The sequence below is a fragment of the Theobroma cacao genome, chromosome 1, assembly GCF_000208745.1.
Source record: "Theobroma cacao cultivar B97-61/B2 chromosome 1, Criollo_cocoa_genome_V2, whole genome shotgun sequence".
NCBI lineage: Eukaryota > Viridiplantae > Streptophyta > Magnoliopsida > Malvales > Malvaceae > Theobroma > Theobroma cacao.
In genome coordinates, this window is record NC_030850.1 from 36,002,803 (window position 1) to 36,026,562 (window position 23,760).

Genomic DNA, 23,760 nt, shown 5'->3' on the forward strand with positions numbered 1-23,760 from the left:
GATAAATCCGAACTCTAAACTCCAATACCTGTTAAGTCAAATAATCGTTGTTAAAAAAATGACATATATATTAAAAAATAATAGATTTACATAATATCGTGTTTGAACTTATATTAGTTAATTAGTTTAAATAAATATTACTAAATAAAGTTAATTTAATTGTTAAAGAAAATAAATTAATTAATTATTTGATAAGCTATATAATCAAGTAAAATATTAATGAAAAAACGTTAATTAAAGGATATGGATTTAAGTAGAAAGCAAAAAAAATATATAAAAATAAATAAATAATCCATGAAAAAATTAGATAATAATAAGCATATAAACAAAATGATAAATTATTAAATACATAGTTGAGTGAATTATGAACCACTTAATTCAAACAATGCGTGCACGTAGATATCAACATTTTATCCTGTCATAGCACGCTACATTTATCTTGCAAATGGTGCGAGAATTCTGATGATGGGATTTCCTTGAGGAGCTTGTAGAGACGAGTTCTTCTTGAGATATCTCTAGGTGAGGAAAATTTCGAGACTTCACCAAAGCGTTGGGATGGTCTTCGAATGATTTTCCAATAAAAGATTACCGACTCCATTATTTAAAATAAACAAGTCATGACATCATTTTACGCTTGCATCATGTGCATACGTAAAACCAAATAAAAAACCAAGTAAAAGACTCAGTCAGCCAATTTAATAAAAAATTTAGTTAATAAGTATGGATTAAATCAAAAGTAGGCTATAATAGGATAACTTAAGATTAAATGGTATTGTTGATGGAACGGGCTCTACGGAGGTGCTAACCCTTCTCCGTGAGTAACCGCACTCCCGAACCCATCTCTAAAAAACGTGGATCAGTTCTCGTTCTTTCAACGGACCTAAAATTAATTTAGGACTTCGTCGATTAAAATCGAGTTAATAAGTGACCAATCACACCTAGATAAAAAAAAAAGATTGGTGGCGACTCCTAAACAATTTAATTTTCGCCCGCGTCTGACGGTCGGGTTCCAGGACCTGCACGTTACAATAGTGACAAGAAATGTGAAACGAGTTACTTTGACTATATTTTTGTTCTGACAGTTAAAACGTTGAGTTGAACCTCTATTGCTAATAGAAGATGCTTTGATTTCAAATGTAAAATTTGAAGAAAAATTTATTTCAAATGTAAACATTTTATGGAGTCTATGGAAGTGTAAGATTTTTTTCAAAGAATAGAAAAAATTAGATTCGATAAGTATTAATATTTAACTTAAAATTTTAAAAAAATTAAAAACATATTAATATTTAAATTATTTAATATTATTAAAATTAAAAAATATTTTTTAATGAACCATTCAATACAATTAAATTTTTTATTTATGAATTGAATAAATTTTACTAATAATTATAATAAAAAATATTTCAATGATCATTATTTGATGAATTTTTGGATGTCTTATATAATTGATAAACATTAATATTTGACATAATGCTCCAATAAGCTCCTAAACTATTTAAAAATATTCAAATAAATCTTTATTTTTTTATTTTGTTCAATCAAGTCTCCGTATTTTTATTTTGGATGAAATAAGCCTTGACTAATGATTGATTAAATTCCATTAGTAAAATAATAAAAATTTAAACAAAATTTAACATTATCATATTAATTTATTGAAAATAAAATAATAAAAATTATAAAAGTATTTTAACTTTCTCAAAAGCTTTAAATCTCTTAATCTTATTTAATCCAAAAAAATTTGTGATTAAAGAAGAGTTATACTCAACTTCAATTTACTTTCAAGTTTGAACCTTAACTTTATCATAAAATCTAAACAGATAATGACAAAATTGATGTTTATCCTTGAATATTTAAATTGAATTAGGGTTCTTCTTAGAGGTTCCATTTTGGTTAGAAAAGTTTCTCTAATTGCTGTCGATATCAACCTCTAAATTTTTTCTATCTTCGATTAGAAAAGTTTCAAAGTCTTTTCCTGGTGCCAAGCAAAAGTTTCTTAAATTGATGTCAATGTCAACCTCTAAATTTATTAGAAAAGTTTCAAATAGTCTTTCATGGTGCCAAGCAAAGGCCTCAACGTCAAGGGATAGGTCCGGTAAGGTGGAGGAAATAGACTACTACAGTCCTCCTGCTCCTTTTGCCAATAACCCTGCTCCTCTGGCCAATCACTCTGGTTTGAATTTGTCACTCTTGCTGTTCTTCGAATTTTTTATATTATAAATTTATTTTTCATATTAAACATTTATATTGTAATATAATTTTTTATATTATAAAAATTAAAGAGAGACAAACATTCACATGATTTTGCTTTATGTTTCACAGGAATCACAAGGGTAATAAGAGATCTTCCTCCAGCTCACTACTCATTTAAAGTAGAGTCCTTCACCATATTTGCTGAGACAGGTTTAGAAGAAAAATTTGAATCTGGTGTATTTGAAGCTGGAGGTTACAAATGGTGTGTACATTCTTTGCGGTGAAGATATATGATCAGTTCTACTTAACCCTGATTTTTCCCTAAATGATCTCAACAGGAGGTTGTTACTGTACCCAAAGGGAAATAAGAAAAGCAATGGGGGTGACTGCATCTCCCTTTACTTGCAAATTGCAGAGACAGAAAAACTTCCTCCAGCTTGGGAAGTAAATGTTAGCTTCAGGTTATTTGTTTTTGACCAGATTCGGGACAAGTACTTGACCATTGAAGGTGCGGCTTTGCTACTGATCAAAACAAGTTATTTTCAAACGTTTCGATGAAAAAATCAACACACATTTCTCTTTTACTTGTTGTTGCATACGCGTATACAGATGCTGGGGCAGTTAAGCGATTTCATCAGATGAAGACAGAATGGGGCTTTGATCAATTACTCTTCCTTGAGGCTTTCAATGACCCTTCCAACGGATACCTGGTTGATGATTCCTGCGTATTTGGGGCAGAGGTTTTTGTAATTGAACAGACTCGAAAATTGGAGTGTCTGTCTCTGATAAACCAGCCTCATGGCAATCCTATTACTTTCAAGATTGAAAAATTTTCAAAATTAGATGAGGAAAAATACGACTCTCGGTTACAAACTGTTGCGGAGTTAAAATGGTATGTATTTTTTTTTTTTGAAAGATTTATTTGGCCATACATCCAATATGCCAAAGAAAGCCTTAAGCTGTAATTGTCTAAGACTCCTATTGGCATGAAAACCGGCTTGACAAAGAATTCAAATGCATTAACTTTCAAGATTGAAAAATTTTTAAAATTAGATGAGTAAAATTCAAATTACCCTTTTAATTAATTCCACTTGCTCTTCATTTTTTTTTTATTTGAAGAAGAAAGAATTCAAATGCATCGGCTATTGAACTAAAAATTTTAGTGCATCATTCTTTTTAGTTAAGCTTTGCCATTGTCATCATCTTTAGTTACTTGATATAGGCGAATACGCGTTTATCCCAACGGAACTGGTAGGGCAAAGGGTACAGCACTCTCTCTATACCTAGGCTTTTATAAGCAGTCGGATGTTCCTTCGGGGAGGAGTTTGTACGTGAAATTCAAACTTTGTTTAATGGATCAAATCGGTTCTAATTACAAGAAAATCACAGGTGAACTTCTTACTTTATAGATTTTAACTTTTCTTTGTTTTAAACCAGTTAAAATTGAAAACCCAAGTGATATTTTTTTTTTGTAGGTATGGCATGGTTTACAGCCAACAAATGTTCAGGTTATTCTCACTTCGAATCACTGGAAAATCTCCGCATTGCGTCAAAGGGCTTTCTGTTGAATGATGCCTTAACTGTTCAAGCAGAAATTATCCTCTTATCCAACTTCAAGTGTTTCTCCTAGAACTTTGCAATTACTCTATTTAAGGTGGCATTGTCAGATCAAGCAAGGGATATTCGGCCAGCTCACTTCTTACCCAAGATAGAGCCATACTCCAGACAAAGCTATTTTTGTTTAGTAAATATCCAAACATTAATTTTCATTTGGGAATGACTAATGAGCAGTAGATACTCCGTTCCATTTTTTACGATGCACTTCCTCTAATGAAAGTTGGGGTTATCGTGGGTTTGTGTCGTTAATAAATCTTCATGATGCTCCAGATATTTGTCTGGACCTAAAGTCTGTGGTTCAATTTGCAAGGTTGCAGAGGGACTAACTGTAGAAGGAATATTAGAAAACTGGTCAAAACTAAAGCCAGTAATCATGGAAGAGTGGAGTGAAAACAGTGTTGCTTTAGTTTATCTTTTTGGAAAGGTTAGGGATGAATGGATGGACAAGGACTTAGCAACTTGGATAGGTGCAAATAGGTATTTTGATCAAGCTTGTTAAGTTGGACCAGAGGTGTAACGTTTCTATTATAAGCATGATTAATTGATGCGAATAGGTATATCAAAATTGTTAACAAACCAAATTCAAAAAGTGATGACTCAAATGTAAAGCAACAAGTGACAACAAATGTGAAACCAGTTACTTTACATACTTTTAACATTATATTTTTTTTGACAATTTTACGTAAAATATTGAGTTGACCCTTAATTATCTTGATTTGTTTTGAGTTAAATTTTTAAATTTATTAAACCTAGCGGAGTAGGGTATCATTATTGATTTTGCCGATTTTTATTGGTGCTGATTGACACAACAAGTATAATTTAATGAAGTGATATTTTTGTCTATTCAAGATCATATGATGTTGGGAAGAATTAGGTTTGATTATGATACTAGTAAGCATAGACATCTAAGTAAAGGAAAATCAAACAAAAAAAATATGCTTATTATTGGCATAAAAAAGATGAAACGGAATCGTTCAGATAACAGTGGTTGACATGCAGGAGAACCATTTACATCTTGAATACAGAGAGATGCAACAAGAAGAGAATTTGAATCATTTTCAGTGCTTTTTGACAGAACCGACTTTTCAAGATCTTCACATGTTTGGAAAGCTAGAGCTTTTGCTGGTTTAACATCATTAATATTGTTGGTGGTATTGAGGGTTTTTATACGGTATTTAAGAATAGGTAAAATTAGCTTCAAGATGAGCTTTTTAAATAGACGTATATCTTAAGACTTATTTCACCCCCACTACTCGGTATGCAAAGGGGAATCACACGAATACTCTCAAGGATACAATGAAGCCAACGTCTAACTTTCATATTGCACTTATGAAGAAGACCGTTAGATACACCCGTGTCACGACCCAAATTTCAGGCCATGACCTGCTCATGGGCCCAATGGACGTAGTCCACTAAGCCCAAGCAAGCCTACTATTTATCGTGGTCATTACTCCATCAAATATTGCTAAGTCACATTTTATAACTTTGGATCAAAATGGTGATGGACATTGCCAACTCGTATTGGCGCTACTCGTTTAAAATATACATACATTGTCTATAGTATGTAATCTAATAATTAACATCAAATTTGCCTATACATGTTAAAAGGAGACTCAATGTCCAGCGAAAAAACTCGACGAACATACAGCTACTGAATGTCGAGACACCTACCAATAGTCGAGTCTGTAAAGGCACCTCGACGTAGTTACCAACTACCTCGTAATTTGAAAACATAAAGTTGAAAATAGTAAGTATAAACCCAGTGGGTGAACAAGGAAGGGAACAAGCAATTGATAAGGAAGAATTTGGAAATTGTGATGCACTTGTTTTGAAAACAATGCAATTTGGTATAATTTTTTTCCCAAACCCCCTTGTTTTGGACATTGATCAGTGGACTTTTAGTATTTCAAAGACCCATGCTCAATCATGAAGATAAGGGAGTGGAGGAAATTATATCAGAACCCGAGCAAGGTAGCAATGTGACAGCACGTTTCTCACTGCAAAAAAAGGCATTCTCGATTTGTATATGGTTCGGTTTTTCAAGCATATCTTCCACTACATGGGTCCAATTGACATGCTTGTTGGGTGATTAGAAAGCTAAGAGGCAAGGCTACGACTTTACTGTTACCACTTTACTCAGTTCTAATCGAAAAGTGGTCAAAATCGCTGTCAAAGTGACAGTATTGTACCACCACCAAAAATTTTTGGCGGCACCGAGATTCCATTTTGCTGCAGCCAAATTCCTTGTTGCAATGAACACCAATTTGACAATACTTAGCAACTTTCAATGTTCAACATGCAAGATTCACGTATGCAAAACCATATACCATACTCATGAACTTTGATTTCATAAATATAGATGTATATATATAAATGCATTTATAAACACCAATATCAGTATAATCACATCTGGCTCATGTACATCCCCCCACATCGTGCACATAGTCGGTGCCATTAAGTGCATCCCCCCACATCGTGCATAATCAGTGCCATCATGTACATCCCCCACATCGTGCACACGGACACTATCCTTATCCATCTCCCACACCGCCATCATCACCAGCATGTGCATCCACCCACATCGTGCACAATCAGTGCCATCGTGTATATCCCCCCACATCGTGCACACGGTCATTATCATTATCCATCTCCCACACTGTCATCATCACCGGCATGTGCATTTCCCTACATCGTGCACACACACGGTTATAGTCATCATACACAATGTCAATTATCATGCACAATATACATATATATATATATATATATATATATATATATATATATATATATCATCATAATGAAATAGTGCATGAATCTATAACAACCACATTTCACAACTTAAAACTATTTAGCAAAAGCTTGTTCTCAAGGCACTTGTTTTAAGAAAAAGTTGTATAAAATCATTTAAGTTCTTTGTACAAAACAATCACAATCTCAAAATGATTTTGAGATACAGTTCACTCATTGGTAGTAGTTGAACCTTTAGCCAACTCTACCCTCCCTAATGATCCAATTGAGATAATGAGATTTCGTTGGAACCTACCATCAAATTAACATCACCATAATGTCAATTCATACTTATAAACCTTAAAAGCTACCCCTTAGCTAGCTTTCAATTGCCATTTTAAATGGCTATCTATTCCCACTATCCTAGTCACAATAGAATCAATACACAATCTCAACAATAAACCCACAATTCAATCACTAAACATTATCAACACTTAAAACCCAATGATAATTTACTACTCACCTTGATAGTTTAGTAACTTTGAATTTCTTTCCAACAATTCCCAAGCTATTATAGGGTTTTTTCTCTTTTTCTCTCTCTAAACACCTAGCTAGTGAGAGAAAGTATGGAAACAAGATTTTTCAAGGGTTTTAAAGAAAGAGAGTGGAAGAGCATAAGGATTTATGAAAGGGTGCACCAAAAGCATGAAAATTAGAGCCATAGTGAGAAAGTTAGGAAGTTTTCATACCATGCTTCCATGGAGGAGAAACCAACGTGAGATGGTAGGAGAAGAAGAAGATGAGCTGCTGGAAATTCAAGAAGCTACTAGAAGAAGAAGATATTTATAGCCAAACTTATCCAATTCTCTTTGAAATTATGAAAATACCCTTTAGCAAGTTAACTTGTTCTTCTCCAATCTTTTGTGCAATTTTTTTATTCTTTTGACACTGGGACAAGGTCCATAATGGTCTAAACTACTCGGGTTTACGAAAACTTAAAATTTTGACTCGAGGTGCAAAATGACCATTTTGCCCCTGTTGTTTCCTTCCATTTTAATTTAGTCCACCCAATACTCATTTAACTCAAATTTCCTTCTATTACCTTCTTCTACACATGTACAAACCAAGTATGAAGTTTGTACTCCAACGCGTGTCCCCATAATATTTAAAATATTTTTTTGCCCGCGCTATCTTTACTTAATAAAGACACGCGGTCCCATTAACATCGTTTTTCTCCAAAATTCTTTCATTCTTCTTCTCCACCACTTAGATTGACCATATACTCCTTCATGAAAATTTTTGACATTGAATAAAATATTAATATGTTAATATTCTTTTATTTAAAAAATTTTCTCTTGCCTCATCTTGTCTCCTTAGCACCCAAAATATTTTATTATGCCTATTTAGACCTTAAAATACCATAAAACCTTCTTTTGGGAGCTTTTTAGAAGAAATGATGAAACTACCCCTAACCCGTGTTATTACGTCTATACTTAATTATGAGCCTATAAGGGTTGAGGTCTCACAACCCGAGGTTTGCAAAGTTGCTTGGCCTTATAACCAACTTTCTGCAGCAAGTAGATAATACAAAATTCGAAATATCTTGAAGATGGTGGGAACTCTAGTGTTTATGTTTATAAAACATAACACTTTTCTTGCTCTTGCTTTTGCTTTGCTTCTGATTTTTTGGTGTGTCAAAATGGTTGGCACCAAGCCCTTTATATAGACTTCTAAGTATCTCTTCTTCAAGGACACAACCTTTTCATAAAGATACCTCTTTGTCTAGAAAGCATCTTTATGATTTTTGCCAACACAACTTTTAGATATAGTTATTGTTTCAATAGTCATCTTATGAATAGATAACTATTTATCTTACAAGTTATAGCCTTTGAGTTATATCTTGAAACAATAACTATTCACTTTAACTTTTGAGCAATGGTGTCTTTTCAATCATGTCTCCTAACTTTTGGATATGAACTTTCAAAAGACATAATCATTCGCATGAAAACATGTCTATATCTAATAGACACATTATGTCATTTTTCGTAACACAACTTTTGAGCTAATGATAGCTCTTCCATCATGTGAAATATCTTTTAATTTTGAAAATACACCAACAAATATTGTACGATTGTTGCATTGGAAGGGGATGCTCGAGCAATTTGTTTAAGGCTAGTTCGTTCATCATGTGGGTGTAAGAAATATTTGATATTAATAATGTTAGGACAGTTGCGGGACTCTGAGATGATGTAGAATGATGAAGCTAAGTTAATGAACGGAAATGGCTCTGTAAGTATGGATCTAGGATGGTAGGATACAAGTTTGGAGCTAGGATTTGCAGGTCTATGGCTGTGTAAGCTAATTTCAAAAATAACTTTGAATATAAAGTTAACTCTTTTTACTTAACTTTTGCCTAACTTGATAAAAATGCTCTTAAAACACTTTCATACAAATTAGATACTCTCAATTTCTTTCTCACACCAACCAAAACACTGCCAATCCACTTTTCTCAGCTCTTTCGTCTCTCTCATGTCCTTAAAACCATTTAGAACAATATTTTTGATTTGCTCATCTTCCCTTTCAAAAATCTTAATAATAAAAAGAATTTAAATAGAAGAAAATAATAGAATGATTCAAGATTTTTTCAAATTTGATGCAAAATTGAAATAAAGAGAAAGTGGAAAAAAAGAAAGAAGAAGAAGGTGAAAAAGAATTTTAGGGAAGAAAATGCTTTTTGCATTTTGGTTGAAGGGGAAAGGAAATGAATGGTTCAAGATTTTCCATCCATTTTGGAATAAACAAAAAGTTTCAATTTTTTCAAATTCAATGTAAAATTGAAATAAGGAGAAAGTGGAAAAAAAAAGAAAAAAGAAAAAAGAAGAAGGCAAAAAAAGAACTGCATGGAAGAAAACGGTTTTTGCATTTTGGTTGCTTCCAATAATCTTTAATTTGGTAAAATCTCATAAAAAATTATAGAAAAGTCCTTGCCAGATGATTTTGTTGATGAATCTTAAAACTTTGTGTCACTTTCTAATGATTTCATAAAGAAAATGTTCAATAGTTTTGCTAGAAAGATGTTTTCTGCTATCTGTGGAGGCCTTGGAAGATGATTGCAATATTTTTCAATATGACGTGTAATAACTTTTTGAACATAGCGTGTAACAATAATATTTTTTTAGCATGGTGTGTAACAACGTTTTTTTCAACATGGTGTATAACAATATTTTTTTCACATGCACTAGAATATGAGAAAGTTTTATTAAGAGTAATTTTATTCAAAAAAATTTTTTTTGACTGAAAATATTTAAAATTAAAAAAAATTATTTTAAAAAATTTCTTATTTTTGAGGGCTAAAAAAAATTCATCCGAAAAATTATCTTGAAGAATATACCCATTAACCCATTACCCTACCCTACTGTGAGATGGAAGTTTTAGATTCAGAAAAATTCATAAGAGTGCATTTCCAAATTTTTTAAATTAATAATTTGAGCATCATTAATGTTTGTTCTTGTAAATGCTAAGAGAATGCTAACCACCTCATCATAAAAAACAAAAAAATAGGGAAGGGGAAAACCTGAAGAAAGGAATCATGAGTAGCAAAAACAAGAACTAGTAAGAATCAAAGACAATCCTAAAATCAATATTTTTCAAACCCTGCTTTTTTAAGAGTTAAATTGGAGGATTATGATTAAAAATTTAACTTCTTTAATTTAATAGTTCCAAGCAATAATTTCAAATCGATTAATTGAAGGTCTCTTGTGATTCTATCGAAGTAGTCAGATTAAAAGTCATGTAAGTTTCTCAAGTTTAGCATAAGCATGTAAACCTTGACACCAGAGATTCTAACGGTGTTCCTAGTTTACAAGACAAGGTTGTTAAACAAAAGAGGGCTTCCAAATTCTTGTTCATTAACATTGTTATTAATAGGAGGGTGATACTCTACCAAATTGGAAACAAGAAAAACAATGGAGATGGCTTCATATCGCTTTCCTTAGAAATCGAAGAGACAGAAAATTAACATTGACTTTAAATTATTTGTGTTTAACCAGATAGGTGAAACCCAATGTCTCCATTATTTTTATTTAATCTTTCCTTCTTTCATTGTAGAAAGGGTAATTTCAATGACCATTGGATGTTAATTTGATTTCTGTCACTCTGTTTCCTTTGACAAAAAAAGCTCTGTTTCATTGTTGGAATCGAATTTTGCTCATACGAATTAGTTAGTTTTAAACATCGAGCAGTGTTCTAAAATATAATCTGAAATAGGATAAGCTACATCTAACACTTGTGCAAGGAATGAAGTGATTTCAGCATAATGAAATGTAACTTATCATGATAGACTGCCTTTTCACAATGAAAACAGAACACATTTTCATCAAATTGGAGAACTAATAACATGGAGAATATGAAAGAGGAAATAACAAAAAGTAAGGACCAAAAATAAAAAAGGAAAGGTTGAAACCAGAAATGCATCCTAGTAATCAGTTTACAAAAACGACAAGACACTTGTCCTAATAATGGCACTATCATTTTGGAGCTTGACATGATCCTTCCATATGCATTCCACTTGTCACAAGTTGCAGCAAAGAGATTGTTCGGAGGGGGTTCCTCAATGATCTTTGACAAGAAAGAAACATCTGTGAGACATGTTTCATTGTTGGCCTTAATTTTGGATCAGCTTGTAGACATGCGAATGCTATGGTAGCTACGTGAACAATATTCTGTGCGACCAGCTGGCTTGTTGGAGGTGAGAGACGTGGATCTAATACATCAGTTAACATTATATTTTGCAATGAAGATGGTGCTGATAACAAGGACAAAATTTCTGCAGGATGCTTTCCCATCAATGTTTCCAATGCCAATACTCCAAAACTATAAACATCACCTTTTTCAGTTACAACCATTGTGTAGGCAAATTCTGGAAAAACAAAACAATGCAAATTAAAATATATTAAAACATATAATAATCATTAATGACCCTTTTGCTTATATTTCCCAAATCCTAACCCATATAATTGTTTCTCCTGATTTTTGCCCACGTATGTATATATATTCTTGCATATCGAATTTGTAGTGACAGCTTCCATGCATTTGGTTTGACAATTACTCATTAGTCATATGACACAAAAATTTAACAATGAAAACCGATTTAATCTACAAATTAACTACAAAAAGTAAACAAGTAAAGTTGAGAGTAAAGCAAATTAGTAAATGAATGGGTAGAGGATAACGTCACCTGGAGCTACATAGCCATAAGTGCCAACAAGCCTTGTTTGATTTGAAGAATCAGGATCTATGATTCTGGCAGTCCCAAAGTCAGAGACAAAAGCCTCCAAGTCCGAGTTTAACAGAATGTTGTTACTTGAAATGTCTCGATGAACTATTATTGGTGTGCACGCAAAATGCAAGTAAGATAAAGCGTAAGCTGTGCTCTTGATAATGTTCACTCTTTTTGCCCAATCCAATTCCACGGCTTGAACATCATCACTTAGCATGAAAAACAAGCTTCCCCTTTCCATGTATTCATAAATCAAAAACATGCATCGTTTGTGTAGACAATACCCATGCAGTTTCACAATGTTTCGATGTCGAACTTCTGTTAAGAATTTGATCTCATTTCTAAAACTCCTATCGAAAGCCGGTTCCTCAGCTTCAAGACGATGAAGCTTCTTCAAGGCAACCACTTTGCCACTTGGTAGCTGTGCTTTGTAGACACTTCCGTAACCACCAGTTCCAATGCAGTATCGAATGTCAAAATCATTTGTTGCTGCTATGATGTCTTCGTAAGCAATCTTTCCATCGTAGTTCCATATCGAGAACAGGTCTCCATTCTTCGTGGCTTGCAATACACTAGTTGGGTTGACCTTGACCTTACACCTCCACGATAATAATGAACACCCGAGAAGAAAAAAAGCAACGAGTACGGTAACGGGTAGAAATATTTGGAGATTGTGACCCTTCTTCACTGAATAATTGGTTGGCGGAGAACAGGAGTAGGGTGATAAATTTTTGTTGCCACCAAATATGCGAGCATCTATATCATAACAGCTAGAATTTACGAAATTATACATTGCCCAAGGAATATTAAGTGGAACTACACCTGAGAAATCATTATTTCTCAGATCTACTTGTTCTAGCAACGAAAGATTGCCGATTTGACTAGGAATGAGACCTTGTAAATTGTTGCTACTTAAGTTCAACTCAGTTAAATTGAAGCAATTACCAATTTGAGGCGGAATGGGTCCAGTCAATCGATTTTGAAAGAGATTCAATGAAACCAGTGCTCTCAAATTTCCAATTTCCTTGGGTATGTGACCTTCTAAAAGATTTGACTGGAGGGATAAAGTCAGCAAAGTCTTCAAATCTCCAATTTTTGAAGGGATAGAACCAGTGATTCTGTTGTTGCATAAGTTCAACTCTGTTAAATTGAAGCAATTACCAATTTGAGGCGGAATGGGTCCACTCAATCGATTTTGAAAGAGATCCAATGAAGCCAGTGCTCTCAAATTTCCAATTTCCTTGGGTATGTGACCTTCTAAAAGATTTGACTGAAGGGATAAAGTCAGCAAAGTCTTCAAATCTCCAATTTTTGAAGGGATAGAACCATTGATTCTATTGAAGTCAAGAAGCAAATTTTCTAGCTTGTGTAAAAAGCCTAAAGAGGAGGGGATTGGACCGATGAGGTAGTTCCTTGATAGATCCATGGAGACCAAATTGGATAATTGAAATAGAGTGGAAGGAATGGAATCATTAAGAAAGTTATTAGACAAATCCAGGGTCTCTAAATTGGTTAACTCGCCTAGAGCGGAAGGAATGAAACCATTAAGAGAGTTATAAGATAAACCTAAGGTCTCTAAATTGGTTAACTTACCTAGAGAGGAAGGAATGGAACCATTAAGAGAGTTACTAGACAAATCTAGGGTCACTAAATTGGTTAACTTACCTAAAGCTAAAGGAATTGAACCACTAAGAGAGTTACGAAACAAATCCAGGGTCACTAAATTAGTTAACTTACCTAAAGCTAAAGGAATGGAACCACTAAGAGAGTTACCAGACAAATCCAGGGTCACTAAATTGGTTAACTTACCTAAAGCGAAAGGAATGGAATCACTAAGATAGTTACCAGACAAATCCAGGGTCACTAAATTGGTTAACTTACCTAGAGCGGAAGGAATGAAACCACTAAGATAGTTACCAGACAAATCCAAGGTCACTAAATTGGTTAACTTACCTAGAGCGGAAGGAATGGAACCCCTAAGAGAGTTACGAGACAATTCCAGGGTCACTAAATTAGCTAACTTACCTAAAGCGGAAGGAATGGAACCACTAAGAGAGTTAAAAGACAAATCCAGGGTCACTAAATTGCTTAACGCACTTAAAGTGGAACGAATGGAACCACTAAGAAAGTTATTAGACAAATTCAGGTTCTTTAAATTGGTTAACTCACTTAGAATGGAAGGAATGGAACCACTAAGAGAGTTATTAGACAAATCTAGATTCTCTAAATTGGTTAACTCACTTAGAGTGGAAGGAATTGAATCAAATAACCCACAATCATTTAGTTAGAGAGTCACCAAATTCTTTAACTTTCCAATTTCTACTGGGATGGATCCATTGATTTGGTCATGTGAAAAATCAATATACTCTAATCGGATGAGATTGCCAAGCCGAAGAGATAACCTACCATGTAAATAATTGAAGGACAAGTCGATATGCGTTAATCTTGACAGATTGCTTATATTGAAAGTAAAATCCTCCATGTTCCCATTGAGTTCATGACTACTAAGATTGAGAAAAACAAGATTTGGAAAGCAAGAGAAGTCCATATTCTTGAATTTACCACCAACCTTAATAGCGTCAGAAGGTGGGTTAATTTTGATGACGCTTCCAGCATCATTGCATGAGATACCTGTCCAGTTGCAACGTTGCAAAGTGTCGTTGCTGTAGCTACTCCACCAGCCACTCTCGAGTAGAGCCTTCGCTTCTCGTTCCAGTGACAATGCTGTTGCTGAGGTAGTTGCGGCAACTTGAGACGCAACATAGAAAGGAATGATGGTAGTACTCCATACCATCACCGTTACGAGAGTTGTAATAGCTAAGCTCATGTTTAAGTTCATCATTTATGGCGAGTTCTTGTTGTTGTATGTTAATTGCCGGAGGACCGAAATTTAAAGACGTCTAGTTCCGGAGTCAAGGTCTTCTAAAAGTGAAGAGTGAAGACTATGAACAGAGATACAGAGAGTGGAATTTCGATTCTTACACAGAAAGTTCATGGTGTGGTCCACTTCTCTTTTTGCCTAATTTTTATTCAAATGCGGGTCCATAAATTTTTGCTCAACCGCGTGGGTCCAACTGAGGTTGAATTTGATACAGTAACACGAAAATGTTAGTCTCTGGCAAAGCCTTTTAGTTCAAAAATTCGATAGCAAAGTGCCTTTCTTGATTAAGCCTTTTAGTATATCAGAGCATTCCTAGAACCATCCTCAGCAATAATTACAGGAAATACGTGTCTAATACGCCCATTGACTGCAAATTTCTCCAGAAGTTTCGCCATTAATTTATCAGAGTCGTTAATGATATATAACATTCTGTTTGATACGTCACTTCCACCACGCGATAAGAAATCTATACATTTGTTTTAGTGCACTTAAAACAGTGGGGTTGCAACAACTCAGCTTTCGATGACTGAGTAAATTCAGTGGCTACTCATGTTTTTTCTTGATCTTACATGCATGCAGCATCTGAAGTGGTTGTCAAATTTTTAACATTAATTTTGTTTTCAAATTAACCAAAATTAAGAACATTGGTTTTTCCATCAATGTAGTAATTGATTAGAAAAAGCACCACAAGACTTAGCAAGAGATCAAAGCCTCTCAAGTGAATAGTCTTTGATAGCATCTCAATCAAATTAAATTGTTCAAATGTCACATCTTAAATAAATTTGTAAATAAAAAATTTATAACATATGGAATTCAAGCAGAGTTTTAAATTCTGAAGTACTTTTTAGCTTACATTTACCTTTAAGAAACAAGTTTTATTAAGTGAAAGGTCAACAAATAGAGACTGTGCTTATAATTCTAATTAATTTTTATCAAATTTTAAATCTAGTCTAAACTGATTAATAATAAGTCATGAATTTTTTTATTTATAATTTCATAATATACTTTAAATTTGAACACATGAGCTGCACATGTACATAATTTTTCATATTTATAAAAGATAAATATTAGAAATAAGTTATACTCAATGATAATAAATTTTAATTTAGTTTATACTACATCATAATATTGCTCGACATTGTTTATATTATAACTAAATTATTATATTAAACTTTAAAAGTTTGTTTAAATTATATGATTTCAAGTAAAATTATCCAATTAAATACATGCAGGCATGATTTGTAAAAGCCGAGTCTTGACTTAATCGTATTGTTAAGAAGGAATTTGAAGGTCCAAAGTCAACTAGAATACCTAAATCTATGCTTAGTGCTATGGACTGGTTTTTTATAATATCCCTTGATGGTAGTATCGTACTGAGTACTGTTATATTATTATTTAATCATAGAATGACACTTCATAAATGTATAAAAATAAAAAATTATGAGAGTTGTAATAGCAAAGCTCATGTCTAAGTTCATCATATATATGGCCAAAGTTCTTTACAGACGGCTATTTCCGGAGTCAAGGTCTTCTAAAAGTGAAGAGTGATGACTATGAATAAAAAATTCATCGTGTGGAATTTATGCTAGAGCTGAGGAATTTCGAATCTTACACAAAAAATTCATGGTGTGGTCCACTTCTCTTTTTGCCCAACCCTGAGAACGTGATCTGCTTTTACCGTTGTCTTTGCTTCAGCGTGTATTATCTCGTCCTTTTTTCTGCAAAATTTATTGCCGTGTCGATTAGTTTCTTTGTGAGAGTCAATGACGCAGTGTCTAGCAAGTAGCAACCCCTGCTTCCAGGAAGCAATAGCCGCGTGGGTCCAACTGAGGAAGCATTCCTAGAATCATCATCAGGAATATAAGTAGAGGATATACTTGTCTAACACGCCCATTGACTGCTCATTTTCACATTAAAGAAGTTTGGCCCCCTGATGGACAAGGATAATAAATTTTGCGCGTATTTTGTTTAGTTTTCCTATATCTAGTCTTCAAAAAGCTAGAGAACTGATTAAGAACATTGTGGTTGTGAAATTTTTAACATTATTTTTGCTTGTCTTGTACACTAGGAATGCCTTTAGAATCTCTCCACTATAGGTTTCAGGGTTTACATGCTTATGCTTAACATGAGAAACTTACATGACCTCTAATTTGATTACTTTGGTAGAATTAAAGTGGACCTTCAATTAATCGGTTTGAAATTATTACTCGAAACTATTAAATTAAAGAAGTTAAATTTCTAATCATAATCTTCCAATTTAACTCTTAAAAAAGCAGGGTAATACAATAGTTGATAATGAAAAAGTTGGATGCCTTTCAGTAATTACGGGAACAAGAAAAATATTGATCTGCCTTTCAAAAAAAAAAGGAAAAATATTGATCTCAGGATTGTATTTGATTCGTATTACTGGTTTTTGCTTCTCATGATTCCTTCCTTTATTCTCTCCTCTCTCTCTCCTTTACGATACATAGCTTACAATCAGCAACAATTTTCGCCTTTATAGACCTTGTACAAGGAAACAACCGTTAGAAAAGTCACTCCAAAGTTCTCCTCAGCTCTAGCAATAGCTTCTACTACTACACCCTCCCAATCCATACCCCTCACTGAGTGTCGCATCCTTTGAAGCTCCCCTTCTGCGCATTCCAATTAAACACTCTACCTGTACCTGAATTCCAATTGTTATAATCATTTTTATTTACAATTTACTTTCAGATGTTACCTTTAAACGACTTAATTTGACTAAGAAGCTATCAAAGACTATTGACTCGAGACACTTTGATCTCCTGCTGAGTCTTGTACTTCTTCTAATCAATTACTGTATTGATGGAAAGACCAACGTTCTTAATTTTGGTTTGAAAGCAAAAATAATGCTAAAAATTTCACAACCACAATGTTCTTAATCAGTTCTCTAGCTTTTTGAAGACTAGATATAGGAAAACTAACCAAAATACGCGCAAAATTTATTATCCTTGTCCATCAGGGGGCCAAACTTCTTTAATGTGAAAATGAGCAGTCAACTTCTTTAATGTTAAATTGTTTGTGTTTGACCAGATAGGTGAAACCCAATATCTCCATTATTTTTATTTAATCTTTCTTTCTTTCATTGTAGAAAGGGTAATTTCAATGACCATTGGATGTTAATTTGATATCAGTCACTCTGTTTCCTTTGACAAAAAAAGCTCTGTTTCATTGTTGGAATCGAATTTTGCTCATATGAATTAGTTAGTTTTAAACATCGAGCAGTGTCCTAAAATATAATCTAAAATAGGATTAGCTGCATCTAACTCTTGTTTAAGGAATGAAGTGATTTCAGCATAATGAAATGTAACTTATCATGATAGACTACCCTTTCACATGGAAAACAGAACTCATTTTCACCAAATTGGAGAACTAATAACATGTAGAATATGAAAGAGGCAATAACAAAAAGTAAGGACCCAGAATAAAAAGAAAAAGGTTGAAACCAGAAACGCATCCTATCAATCAGTTCACAAAAACAACAAGACACTTGTCCTAATAATGGCACTATCATTGTGGAGCTTGACATGATCCTTCCATATGCATTCCACTTGTCACAAGTTGCAGCAAAGAGATTGTTCGGAGGGGGTTCCTTAATGATCTTTGACAAGAAAGGAACATTTGTGAGACAAGTTTCATTGTTGGCCGTAATTTTGGATCAGCTTGTAGACATGCGAATGCTATTGTAGCTACATGAACAATATTCTGTGCGACTAGCTGGCTTGTTGGAGGTGAGAGACGTGGATCTAGCACATCAATTAACATTATATTTTGCAAAGAAGATGGTTCTGACAACAAGGATAAAATTTCCACAGGATGCTTTCCGACCAATGTTTCCAATGCCAATACTCCAAAACTATAAACATCACATTTTTCAGTTACAATCATTGTGTAGGCAAGTTCTGCATAAACAAAATAATGCACATTAAAATATATTAAAAACATAATAATAATAATAATAATTAATGACCCTTTTGCTTGTATTTCCCAAATCCTAGCCCCTATAATTTTTCCCCTTGATTTTTGCCCACGTATGTATATATATTCTTGCATATCGAATTTGTAGTGATAGCTTCCATGCATTTGGTTTGACAATTGCTCATTAGTCATATGACATAAAAATTTAACAATGAAGACCGATTTAATCTACAAACTAACTACAAAAGGTAAACAAGTAAAGTGGAGAGTAAAGCAAATTAGTAAATGAATCGGTAGAGGATAACATCACCTGGAGCTACATAGCCATAAGTGCCAACAAGCCTTGTTTGATTTGAAGAATCAGGATCTATGATTCTGGCAGTCCCAAAGTCAGTGACAAAAGCCTCCAAGTCCAAGTTTAACAGAATGTTGTTACTTGAAATGTCTCGATGAACTATTATTCGTGTGCACTCAAAATGCAAGTAAGATAAAGCGTGAGCCGTGCTCTTGATAATGTTCACTCTTTTTGCCCAATCCAATTCCACGGCCTGAACATCATCACTTAGCATGAAAAACAAGCTTCCCCTTTCCATGTATTCATAAATCAAAAACATGCATCGTTTGTGAAGACAATACCCATGCAGTTTCACAATGTTTCGATGTCGAACTTCTGTTAAGAATTTGATCTCATTTCTAAAACTCCTATCCAAAGCCGGTTCCTCAGCTTCAAGACGATGAAGCTTCTTCAAGGCAACTACTCTGCCACTTGGTAGCTGTGCTCTGTATACACTTCCGTAACGACCAGTTCCAATGCAGTATCGTATGTCAAAATCATTTGTTGCTGCTATGATGTCTTCATAAGCTATCTTTCCATCGTAGTTCCATATCGAGAACAGGTCTCCATTCTTAGTGGATTGCAATACACTAGTTGGGTTGACCTTGACCTTATACCTCCACAATAATAATTGTAATAAACACCCGAAAAGAAAAAAAGCAACGAATATCGTAATAGGTAGAAATATTGGGAGATTGCAATTCTTCTTCAATGGAGAACAGGAGTAGGACTTTAAATTTTTGTTGCCACCATATACCTCATCATCTTTGTTATAAAAGCTGGGATTTACGTCGTAATCATATTTTGCCCCATGAAGATTATATGGAACAACACTTGAGAAATCATTGTTTCTGAGATCTACTCGGTCTAGCAACGAAAGTTTTCTGATTTGATTGGGAATGTGACCTTGTAAATTGTTGTTGCTTAAGTTCAACTCTTCTAAATTGAAACAATTACCAATTTGAGGTGGAATAGGTCCACTCAACTGGTTTTGAGAGAGGTCCAATGAAACTAGTGCTGTCAAATTTCCAATTTCCTCGGGTACAGAACCTTCTAAAAAATTTGAATGAATGGATAAAGCAAGCAAAGTCTTCAAATGTCCAATTGTTGAAGGGATAGATCCATTGATTCTGTTGAAGCCAAGAAGCAATTTTTCCAATTTCGTTAAATGATTCAAATTGGTTAATTGACCAACAAGTTTGTTGTATGATAGATCGATGAAGACCAAATTGGATAATTGAAAAAGAGTGAAGGGAATGAAACCATCAAGTAAGTTATTAGACAAATCCAGAGTCATTAGACTCTTTAAATCCCCCAATTTTGGGGAGATGGAACCATAGAGTTGATTTGAGCTCATATGCAGATGGGTAAGATTGGTCAGAAGATAAAAAGACGAAGGAAACGGTCTCTCAAGTCGGTTCCTAGTCAAATTTAAAATAGCAAGATTTTTCAAATTCCTAAATTCCAAAGGAATAGAACCCGTAATATATTGGTTATATGACAAATCAAGAAACTCTAATTGAGTGAGATTACCAAGCCGAGTAGATAACCGACCATATAAAGAATTGTTGGACAAGTCGAGGTGCCTTAATGTTGACAGATTGCCTATATTGAACATAAAATCCTCCATCGTCCCATTGAGTTCATGACCACCGAGACTGAGAAAAACAAGGTTCAGAAAGCAAGAGAAGTCCATATTCTTAAATTTATCACCAACCTTAATAACGCCAGAAGGTGGGTAAATTTTGGTCACGCTACCAGCATCATTGCATGAGATGCCTGTCCAGTTGCAACGCTGCAAAGTGTCGTTGCTGTAGTTATTCCACCAACCACTTTCGAGTAGAGCCTTCGCTTCCCGTTCCAGCGACATTGTTGTTGCTGAGGTAGTTGCGGCAACTTGAGATGCAACATAGGAAGAAAGGACGGTAGTACTCCATAGCATCACCATTATGGAAGCTGTAAAAGTTAAGCTCATGTTTAAGTTCATCATATATGACAAGTTCTTGTTTGTTGCATGTTAATTCCCAGAGCACCGAAATTTAAAGACGTTTATTTCCGGAGTCAAGGTCTTCTAAAAGTGAAGAGTGATGACTATGAATAGAGAAACAGAAGAGTCAAAAAAAAAAAAAATTCATGGTGTGGGTCACTTCTCTTTTTGCCTAATTTTTCTTCAAGTTCACCATCTGGGTCCAAAAATTTTTTCTCAACCGTGAGAACGTCTTCCACACGGAATTAGTTTCTTTCTGTGACTCAACGACGCAGTTTCTAGCAAGTAGCAACCATACTTCCAGGAAGCAATAGCCGCGTGGGTCCAACTGAGGAAGCATTCCTAAAATCATCATCCGGAATAAGTAGAGGATATACTTGTGTAACACGCCCATTGACTGCTTATTTTCACACTGGAGAAGTTCTGCCCTGATGGACATGGATAATAAATTTTGCACGTCTTTTGGTTATTTTCCCTGTTTTTGGTCTTCAGAAAGAGAACGGATTACTTACGAGTCTAAAGGTCTCCTTCCATGAATTATGGAAGAGAAAATTCTAACGTCTCTTCATTACTGTTCATCTGTTTTCAACAACTCCATAGATTTACAGCAATTTATTTAATACCTCACTTCCTCCACGCGCTAGGAACTCTTCAGATTTATCTTAGTGCACTTAAAGGAGCGGTGCTGCACCACTCCAACAGTCGTTAGCTAGATAAATTCAGTTGCTGTTATCTAAAATTTTAGATAAATTCAGTTTACAAAGCTACTCATGCTTTTCTTGGTCTTGCATGTTGCATCCGATATGGTTGCCAAAATTTTAACATTAATTTTGCTTTCGAACAAAAATTAAGAACATTAGTCTTTGTACAGCACAGATCTTTAGGAGAGGCAGAGAGCTTATTTTTGTTTAGATAGCTTAGGGATGGAAACTGCAACAGACCTTTGTGAAAGTCAGTTCCTACTGCAATTGTACATATTCTCCATTTTGCACAAACCAGGTATTTTATGCCCATAAAAGTCTTTAGCAAATAGTGTAAAAACTTTGCATGGCATCATCACTTAGTGTTAATAAAATCACTTTATAAAAAAATTATTGATAGTTTCTTAGTCATATTAAGTGGTTTAAATGTCACATCTAAAAGTAAATTGTAAATAAAAAAGTTCTAACATTTGAAATTAAGGCAGAGTCGGAGTGTTAAATTTGATGTACTTTTTAGCTTTTTTTTTTTGATAAGGATGTATTTTTATCTTATCTCATTGAAAGAAAACAAAAAACAACAGAAAATAAAACCAAAAACAATTGCAATAACAAGAACAAGGTGTTTTATGCTAGCGCCTGATGACAGCAGCTTCACAGTCCCACCCTTTTCTCCAGGTGGTGCTGCTGTTGATCATTCTATTCCAGGTGATGAATCCTCCTAATCAAAGGCAAGGAGCATCACCCGATCACACAACAAACACAAAAAAGAACCAAATCGCAAAACACAGACCAATTTCAATATAGTAATTGATTAGAAGAAGTACAAGACTTAGTAAGAGATCAAAGTCTCTCAAGTCCGTAGTCTTTGATAGCTTTTCAATCAAATTAAATTCTTTAAATGTCACATCTAAAAATGAATGGAAAAACGAAAAATTACAACTTATGAAATTCTATTTAATTTAAATTGATTAATAATAAATTGTGAACTTTTTTATTTATAATTTCATAATACTTTATATTTAACTTTTATATATGGTACTCAAACGCATGTTGCACATGTAACTTTACATATTGATTAAAACTAAATCTTAAAACCACTTATAATCAATGACAATAAACTTAATTTTGTTTATACTACAACATAAAATCAATATTTCGTGGTCCCCTAACTACTGAAAGGCATCCAACTTTTTCATTATCAATAATAGTACTACCCTACATTTTTAAGAGTTAAATTGGAGGATTGCGATTAGAATTTAACCTCTTTAATTGAATATTTTCAATCATTAATTTGAAATCGATAGATTGAAAGTCCCCTCTAACATTGTCGAAGTAGACAGACTCAAGGTCTTGTAAGTTCCCAAGTTTGGACATATTCTAACGGTGTTCCTGCTTTACAGGATAAGGATGTGAAACCCAAAAGGACTTCCAAGTTTTCCATGACAAGAATATTATAGGACAACGCGTATACAAATTAATTTATCATGATTTTATTTTATTACTTTTTCATATTAAAAAGTATTAAACATCTATGTTATAAAAAAATTTTCAAATTTTAATATAAAATATATTAAAATCAAAACTTTTATTTTAACTTCTATAAAAGTAAAATATAGATAAACATCAGAATAGAAGCAAGAATGTATGCATTTGTCACTACATATCAAGTTTATTGAATTTCCATCCCTCATTCCAGTTTTCTTTATCATCAATAATCACTTATCCTAGAAGCTTGCTACGTGAAGCCATAAAAACATGTTTTACTTAGTATATACTTAGTGAAAGAGATTTCGGTAAATCATGTCGGAAACGATGACCATTCAAGCATAATTCTTCTTCATTAACATTGGTATTAACAGGAGGTTGTTACACTACCCAAATCGAAACAAGAACAACATTGGAGATGGCTTCATCTCCCTTTCCTTAGAAATCGAAGAGACCCCTGACATGGGAAGTTAATGTTGACTTTAAGTTATTTGTGCTTCACCAGATAGAACAGCTCTATTATTTTTATTTCATCTTTCTTTCTTTCATTTTAGAAATCGTAATTTCAATGATCATTGGTTGCTAATTTGATAACCGTCACTCTGTTTCGATTGACAAAGA

At 33.8% G+C, this 23,760-nt stretch overlaps 3 protein-coding genes across 3 annotated transcripts; 1 reads left to right on the top strand and 2 right to left on the bottom strand.

Moving 5' to 3' along the window:
• LOC18614414 lies at nucleotides 2,008-3,959 on the top strand. The gene is made up of 6 exons (XM_018118474.1): nucleotides 2,008-2,170; nucleotides 2,320-2,452; nucleotides 2,529-2,698; nucleotides 2,800-3,082; nucleotides 3,413-3,579; nucleotides 3,666-3,959. The coding sequence occupies exons 1-6, from the start codon at nucleotides 2,008-2,010 to the stop codon at nucleotides 3,818-3,820; spliced, it is 1,071 nt and encodes a 356-aa protein (XP_017973963.1). The 3' UTR covers nucleotides 3,821-3,959.
• On the bottom strand, nucleotides 10,859-20,714 carry LOC18614420 (MDIS1-interacting receptor like kinase 2). The gene is made up of 3 exons (XM_018127774.1): nucleotides 20,684-20,714; nucleotides 11,774-13,149; nucleotides 10,859-11,455 (listed from the first exon to the last, which is right to left on the bottom strand). The coding sequence occupies exons 2-3, from the start codon at nucleotides 12,606-12,608 to the stop codon at nucleotides 11,064-11,066; spliced, it is 1,227 nt and encodes a 408-aa protein (XP_017983263.1). The 5' UTR covers nucleotides 12,609-13,149; nucleotides 20,684-20,714; the 3' UTR covers nucleotides 10,859-11,063.
• LOC108663472 (MDIS1-interacting receptor like kinase 2-like) lies at nucleotides 18,012-21,042 on the bottom strand. The gene is made up of 2 exons (XM_018127765.1): nucleotides 18,943-21,042; nucleotides 18,012-18,616 (listed from the first exon to the last, which is right to left on the bottom strand). The coding sequence occupies exons 1-2, from the start codon at nucleotides 20,954-20,956 to the stop codon at nucleotides 18,225-18,227; spliced, it is 2,406 nt and encodes an 801-aa protein (XP_017983254.1). The 5' UTR covers nucleotides 20,957-21,042; the 3' UTR covers nucleotides 18,012-18,224.

Excerpts from the sequence above, each read along its gene's own strand:
- LOC18614414 (XM_018118474.1), top strand. The coding sequence starts at position 2,008 with ATGTCAACCTCTAAATTTATTAGAAAAGTTTCAAATAGTCTTTCATGG. Across the intron at positions 2,171-2,319 it reads TCCTCTGGCCAATCACTCTG|GAATCACAAGGGTAATAAGA; the intron begins GTTTGAATTTGT and ends TATGTTTCACAG. Across the intron at positions 3,580-3,665 it reads TAATTACAAGAAAATCACAG|GTATGGCATGGTTTACAGCC; the intron begins GTGAACTTCTTA and ends TTTTTTTTGTAG.
- LOC108663472 (XM_018127765.1), bottom strand. The coding sequence starts at position 20,956 with ATGATGAACTTAAACATGAGCTTAACTTTTACAGCTTCCATAATGGTG. Across the intron at positions 18,617-18,942 it reads TTATGGCTATGTAGCTCCAG|AACTTGCCTACACAATGATT; the intron begins GTGATGTTATCC and ends TTGTTTATGCAG.
- LOC18614420 (XM_018127774.1), bottom strand. The coding sequence starts at position 12,608 with ATGTATAATTTCGTAAATTCTAGCTGTTATGATATAGATGCTCGCATA. Across the intron at positions 11,456-11,773 it reads TTATGGCTATGTAGCTCCAG|AATTTGCCTACACAATGGTT; the intron begins GTGACGTTATCC and ends TTGTTTTTCCAG.